This window comes from Habropoda laboriosa, unplaced genomic scaffold, assembly GCF_001263275.1.
Source record: "Habropoda laboriosa isolate 0110345459 unplaced genomic scaffold, ASM126327v1 scaffold173, whole genome shotgun sequence".
Classification (NCBI taxonomy): Eukaryota; Metazoa; Arthropoda; class Insecta; order Hymenoptera; family Apidae; genus Habropoda; species Habropoda laboriosa.
The window spans coordinates 187,563-195,021 of NW_017100298.1; the positions used below are offsets into that span (position 1 = coordinate 187,563).

Genomic DNA, 7,459 nt, shown 5'->3' on the forward strand with positions numbered 1-7,459 from the left:
TTGTATCTTCCACGTATCATAGTTTTCCTTGTTGAGACCTTCGATTTTCGCGAGACTCGCCAGTTTACACTTAATGTTCGTAGGCACTCGTACCGAACTCAAACAAGAACGTATGCACTTACTGTAACACTTTCCTTTCGGTTATTTAGGCTAAGCGACACTCTGGGCCCATAACCTGTTAACGATACAAATGTCTTGCTGCGACAGGCGATATAATATTTGTGCGCCGACGACGGCTCGTCCGCCGTCTTTATACGCCGCGATGACGCGCGCCCGACCGTTAGTCCAAAAAGGCCCGCATCGCACGCGCCACCGAGGCGGCACCTCAAAGTGCCGATCCGATCACTCGCGTGACGGCGCAACATGTACGATCGACACGTTAGAGAAAAGAGCAGCTGGTATTGCGAGAATAATCGCCAGAACCCAAATAAAGAAGACTTAATTTAGTTGATGATGTTGCTCTTAGTCCAGCTACGTGACGTCGAATAGGATTCACGATCGCACGGTACCTATAAAACAACAATATCTGATTATCCACAGGGCAATCTTGAAAAGAAAACTTCAACATTAAATCGATACAATTATCATTCGTCGTTTCGAATTCAGTATCGAAGTTTTGTACTGTGAATTTACAAACGGAACGAACGAATCCTACCGTTCATTTTTCGAAAGAGAGAGAGAGAGAGAGAGAGAGAAAAAGTTTTTTAAAGTATTAATGTAAAATTTTAGCTGCTGATCAGGTTTCAACGCCTTCGTTCACAAGAATGGTGGCAATGTATAATAAATGTGCGATTTATACATTTTCTCAGCCCCCGGAGCAGCCAATTGGAATCTAATATTGTAACATTCGACGCTTATTGGTAAACAAAAGAATCGCGAATTCCTATATAAGGCGAAAACAGAGTATCTCCCGGCAGTAGAAAAGTTTATTCCGAGCGTTGCCTTAAACTGAGTGTATGAATTATATAATAGTAGTATGGACATAAGAAAATGCTGAAATCTCTTAAAGTATAATTCAACTTGTTAACGTCTGATATATTAACGATGGATCATTCCAAAATTTACAGGTATATTCGATTTTGATAGAAATCGGCAAGTGATTCCAAACTTTTGACCGGCAGTCTATATCTCGCCGTCTAGTCTACCAATAAGCGCACGAATTGCAAATCTCTTTAACACATTCATTTAGACTTTTCTAAAATTTATAAGATAAGCGTCCCTTATATTTCATTAGCGATTCATCGATAGCAATGTCATTGTAAGAGTAAAAAATTACAGGCGCTTAAAATGACATATTAAAATAACGTCGGTTCACTCGTTGATGGCTAGGAACGATAATGTGTGTGCCGCTGCCCGTTTTTATATACTTCTTCGGCCGTTAGGGCCCAGAAAGCCGTGGGGTGGGGGTGCAGCCTGCGCTGTTCCTTGTCCAGGGCCCCCGGCGACTCGGGTCCCGCGGTCGTTGCCTAGGCGTGTCGCACAGCGTCTTACATCCTCTTCCATTATATACAGTTCTTTAAATTTTTGATTATGAAAATTTGTCACAGTTTTTATTTTGCGTAATTTATCTGTATTGTCAACCGTATTGTTATTTGCAAAATTCAAAAATCTAGTAATTTTCAGAAATCTTTTGTTAGGTTTGTAAGAGTAAAGAATTAGAAGGCGCTTAAAACGACAGATATTAAAATGACCCTGGTTCGCTCGTCGATGGCTAGGTACGATAATGTGTGTGCCGCTGCCCGTTTTCCCGTTTTTATATGCTTCTTCGGCCGTTAGGGCCCAGCAAGCTATGGGGTGGGGGTGCAGCCTGCGCTGCTCCTTGTCCAGGGCCCCAGATCCTTGTCGGATGGTGTGTTTACATTAGAGTGGAAAATTGGAAGGGCAGTTAGTGAGGTGTGTTACTCACCGAATTCTTCGGGGAAAGGGCTGCAAATCAAGATTCTGTGGTTATCCTGTAACTGTACGATCGACACGTTAGAAAAAAGAGCAGCTGGTATTGCGAGAATAATCGCCAGAACCCAAATAAGGAAGACTTTTAGTTTTGTAAATGATGTTGCTCTTAGTCCAGCTACGTGACGTCGAATAGGATTCACGATCGCACGGTACCTATAAAACAACAATATCTGCTTATCCACAGGGCAATCTTGAAAAGAAATCTTCAACATTAAATCGATACAACTATCATTCGTCGTTTCGAATTCAATATCGAAGTTTTGTACTGTGAATTTACAAACGGAACGAACGAATCCTACCGTTCATTTCTCGAAAGAGAGAGAGAGAGAGAGAGAGAGAGAGAGAGAGAGAGAAAGTTACGTTTGGATTACTGATTAGACGTTCGAACAACCAGCTGACTGGTCCATTAATAGGCCGAGCAACTTCGGCACAAGTTACGATGGTCTCTATACTATCTCTGAAATAACAATTTCCTCGGTCGTAACTGGGTTTGACAACTTACCTCTCGGCTGATAACGCGGTCAGAGTGAAAACTGAAACGCCGATCGAGACATCCTTGGTGAACTCTGATAACTTGCATATTTGCAGGCCCCACGGCCACGACTAAGCGATGTAAATGGTACACACGTCACGATCACCTAAAATATCGCATATGTTACAGGAAAAAATATTCCACCGAAGAAAAAAAAAAGAAGGATTTTCTGCACTTTGAGAAATTTCACGCTTTTCTGCGATTCTGAATTTTCTGCCCTCTCAAAAATTTGGCGCTTTTCTGCAATTCTGAATTTTCCGTCCGAGCTCTAGTTTCGTTAAATTACAACGAAACTGTTGAAATGTTCAAATTTAATGGGTTCCAGTTTACTAGGTGTATCTGAACGAGTTAAAAATTAGGCGCTCCCGAAGATTTGAAAAACAGAAGGATCGTGTAATAGAACGAATGATACTCGCGAACGACTCATTTGTCTACACGCGTCAGCGAATGATAAAATCGGTAGGGAGAAAGCGTTTATCGACGCGCCATTGTTTTCTGTGCCAATTGAAATTAAAAGGTTACACTCTGATGATAGAGTATGTATACAGAGTGTCCCGTAACTCTTTGTACATCCGGAAATGGGGGGTTGGTGGGGTGACTCTGAACAACTTCTTCCTTTACCAAAATGTTGGTTGAAGCTTCGTTTTTGAATTATTAACGAAAACCACTGGCCAATCACAGCGCCCGTAGAGCCGGATGTTCGAAGAGTTACGGGACACCCTGTATATTCAGTTGAAAACATTATCTACAAACAGTACGCGGCTCGTCGTTTTCCGCGTTACGTACACGTACAACTCATTCCATAGAAAATGTTCGTTCAATTAGAGCGTGATAAATGCAATTTACCTCGAAATAACAACTCGAAATATACCACGCTCGTATAAAAACTCTCCAATGAAAAAGAAGATAATAGTGATAAATAGCAAATGCGTAGATTATAATTTCGATACAGTCTCACTCGCTTCAGGTTGAACGAAGCCAATCTGTTGAATGAAGGAAACCGTAATGGATCTATTTTTTGTTCCTCCCACACGGTTATAAATTATGCATCGACCAACGTTACTGTCACAAATTGTTTTGCCACGCACACGCGTCGAGACTTGGCGTGAGGACGACAAGTCTAGCAGAGGTTGTAAGTCTCGACTTCGAAATTATTTCGCGCCGCGTGCTTTATGACTCCCTATTATTTTTTAGAAAATAGGGATGATTATGTATGTAACTAACTGTTTATTTTAAACTTTAACAATATATTACTTTTCCCTAACACTATTTAACAAATTGACTACTGACTATTGGTATTCTAAGTGATGAAACTGTGATGGTTACTGTGTGATGATTGCTGGTAGACTGATCTAAGACATTACTCCTAGAGACTTCCGAGACAGCCAGGAAGCTCTAGGAAGTGTCTATTTTTTGATTGGTGATTGACAGAAACCAATGAAATCGTGTGAAGACTACCACCACCCTGTTCCGTACGACCTTGGCGCCTTTCGTGGAGAATAGGGGGTGGTATGATTGGCTGTTGAGATCGTGACTGACGGATTAAGAAACAAATTCTAAAGAAGTTAAAGACAATACGATTCCTCAAAAACAGCCCTTGAAATTGTGTGTCATGAAACGTGCTAGCCATCTGCTGTCAAAGGCTTTCCTTTGTGCAAATTGCTAGCCGCTACGGCCCGCCGGACGTCTTACAAACTATGGATTATAAAATTAAATCTATGGTTATTTCGAGGGTGCTCCGCGGAACAACATAATATTATCACAATGGCAGAAACTGAGTATTTACCTGTGAGTTATTAAAATTAAGCTAACAAAATTATTTTAGAATTATGAATTCGTTTAAAACTTTTAATCACTTTAAAATTATAAATTGCTGGTATACATCCGTCGCTGATGATGTCTTAAAGCAAACTGAAGGCGTATATCGTTAAAAAAAAAACACAATATATTTTGTCGATAGTGTTTAATTTCGTGACAGTCAACTGTTCGAGGCATGCAGCGTTGCCAGGTACTCGATGAACGAAAGTATCGAATATGTAAAATATGAAACAAAAGTATATATGGTATGAACGTATATGTACGTTCTTCGTAACCGAGCGCCGCCTTTTCGAAAAGTATTGTGTAATACTTTTTTACGCAAAATTTGATGATTTATCCGAATTCGAAAAAAAATATTAGATATTCCATTTAAAAAACTGAAGGTGACCCTAATATCTCAATAAAAAAGCAAGGTAATAAAAAACAGATTAGAGCACTGTATGTCCCCCTAGATACCATGCAACTTTTGCTTGAAACATTTTTTCGTACACCGAATACCTTACGAGTTATTTGAGGTCGTCATGTTAGGAGACTCACCCTGTATGTATCCTGTACGTGCGTCTGATAATACATAAATACGGATTCCCCATTTGGTGGGCTTATTAGGATTGTGTAAGTTATGAAACTAATTTTGCTCTTAAATTTAACAATGGATTCATCGATTGATATTTCTCTATCCGGTGTAAAATGTTCTTGGAATTTATCACCGATATAATCGATGAAATTGCTCACTTTTTGGATTCTCGTAGCTAGCCTACATACTACAATGTACGAGGGTTGTCCGTAAAATAAGGTTCCCAATGATTTTTCACAATGAAAAACATGTTTATTGGCATTGAATAATACATTTTTGGAAAGCTTAGACTTTCCCCTATTTTTCGATGTAATCGCCGTTGAGATCAATACATTTTTGCATGCGGTGTACCATCTTCTTTATGCCTTAAAACCTCTTCTTTTAGCTCCTCTCCGGTTCTGAAATGCGTCCCACCCAGGTGTTTCTTCAATTCAGGGAAGAGATGGTAGTCACTTGGGGCTATGTCTGGGCTGTATGGCGGGTGTGTGACAGTATCCCATCCAAATTTGTTGATGAGATCGGTTGTTACACGGGCGATGTACGGACGAGCGTTGTCCTGATGAAAACGCACTCCCTTCGTGAGCATGCCTCTCTTTCTGTTTTGAATTGCGCGGCGAAGGTTCTTCAGCGTCACACAGTAGCGGTCCGCATTGTTTGTTGTACCGGCAGGCATGAATTCGCACAACAATAACCCCTTCCTGTTCCAAAAGACGCTCGCCATAGCTTTGCCGACAGACAGTGTTTGTTTGAACTTCCGCGGCTTCGGCGACTCTGGATGTTTCCACTGACAGGTCTCGTCTCCAGTGACAATAGAGTCCAAGAAATCCTCGCCATCGGTTTCGTAGGCCTGAAGAAATTCGCGGGCCGCTTCAACACGTTGCCGTTTGTGGTCTTCCGTAAGCATTCTCGGGACCCACCTTGCACAAACCTTGGCATATCCTAAATGGTCTGTCAAAATTGTGTCAATGCAGGTCTTGCTGACATCAGGGATCATTTCGCAGAGCTCCCGAACCGTCACCCTTCGATCTTTCAGCATTGTTTCTTCCACTTTCGCAATCGTTTCGTCCGAAACCGATGGCCGTCCAGAACGCTGTTCGTCATGGACGTCTGTACGTCCGTCTTTGAATTCTCTGCACCATTTGCGCACGTGTTGTACGCTCATACACTTTTCTCCGTAGACTTCACACAGTTGGGAATGAATGTCCACCGGCGCAGTGTTTTTTGCACACAAAAAACGAATCACAGAGCGTAATTCGCACCTAGCGGGAGAAGCGAGTGGGAGCTTCATCTCTAACGGATGCCAAGCCAAGGCTTAGCGTCGCAGACAGCTCGCCGGGACGGGGACTGGGAGAGGGGGAACCAAGTTACACGACAGTGTCGCCGGATTCCGCGTAACAGCGTTCCTCGTGACTGCAGCTTCTTGGGAACCTTATTTTACGGACAACCCTCGTAGTAGCGGAGTTTTGGAGAAATGTGGATCCTAAGATGCCATCCGCATTTATGGGGAAAACATCCTGTACCACGTGAAATCGAAGTGGGGTCCCGTACAAAGTGAAGTACGTGGTCCCGATTGTTCCGACCTTTTCGTGCGTCACGCCGCGAATACTTAATGTATCATGCTGATTAATAGGGGTATCAGGTTTTAACGCAGATACCTTTATCAGATTGGGCTCTGCCCCGGTGTCGACCATGAGCGGGGTTGCTTTCTTCAGCTGTGGGGCGTCGATCTGTACTATGGGTGTGAACCATTGCTCTAGTTCGACGCGGTGAATGACGCTGCTTCTATCTTCTCGTTGTGTTGTCGTTGAACCGATGACTGCTTGACCTCCGGGCCGCGGTTCGGTCTTGGCCGAAGGTCTTGGTCGTTTCCCGGCAGCCTGTTGCTGTCGTATGCACGCTTGCGGCATTCGTGTATCTCGTGCCCTCGGGTTTTGCAGTTCGTGCAAAAGCGTTGTTCCGGGCGCGGACTGGGTGCGCGACGTGTCGCGGTGCTCACGAGGAGGAGCGTCTTCGTGGCTCCGCTGTGTTTTGAGTACCTGGCGATATGTTCGTCGTGGGCTGTCGAAACTGGTTGCCTTCTCTTTCTTATAATATCGCCTGGGCGATGTTGATCGCCAACTGTTACGATTTGGAGGGGGCGTGAATGCCCTCCTGTCTTCCCGACGTCCGGGCGTTCTGTCGCGTGGAGCGAACTGAACGTGGCGGGGCTCCGCCGCGGGTCTGGAATATCTTAATTTGTCTAATTCCAGTTGTTTGTATATTGTGAGGGCTGCATCGAAGACAGCGCTTGTCGTGTGGTCTCTGAAATCTCTGATTTCACCGCGTATCTCTCTCGTTAACCCGTTAATAAAGCTGTCGGTTGTTAACGTCTCGATCTCGGCGAGGTTGGCCTGGTGCGGGTTGCAATCTATTATTGCTTCACGGAGGTCCTTGATTCTGCTAATATAATCGAAGACGTGCTCGCTGCTCTTCTTATACGTGTTCGCTAAAGCGCCACGGTAATGATGCACAGTGTGCTGCGGTTCGAAAATCGATTTCAATTGATTACATAGACCGTTGACAGTCTCCAGAGGCTCGTCCTC

The 7,459-nt window shown here is 43.5% G+C and overlaps 1 protein-coding gene across 1 annotated transcript; it reads right to left on the bottom strand.

Annotated features, from left to right (window-relative positions):
- Nucleotides 1-5,202: 5,202 nt before the first annotated feature.
- LOC108573932 (histone-lysine N-methyltransferase SETMAR-like) lies at nt 5,203-5,913 on the bottom strand. The gene has a single exon (XM_017936422.1). The coding sequence runs from the start codon at nt 5,911-5,913 to the stop codon at nt 5,203-5,205; it is 711 nt and encodes a 236-aa protein (XP_017791911.1).
- Between the last annotated feature and the right edge of the window lie 1,546 nt (nt 5,914-7,459).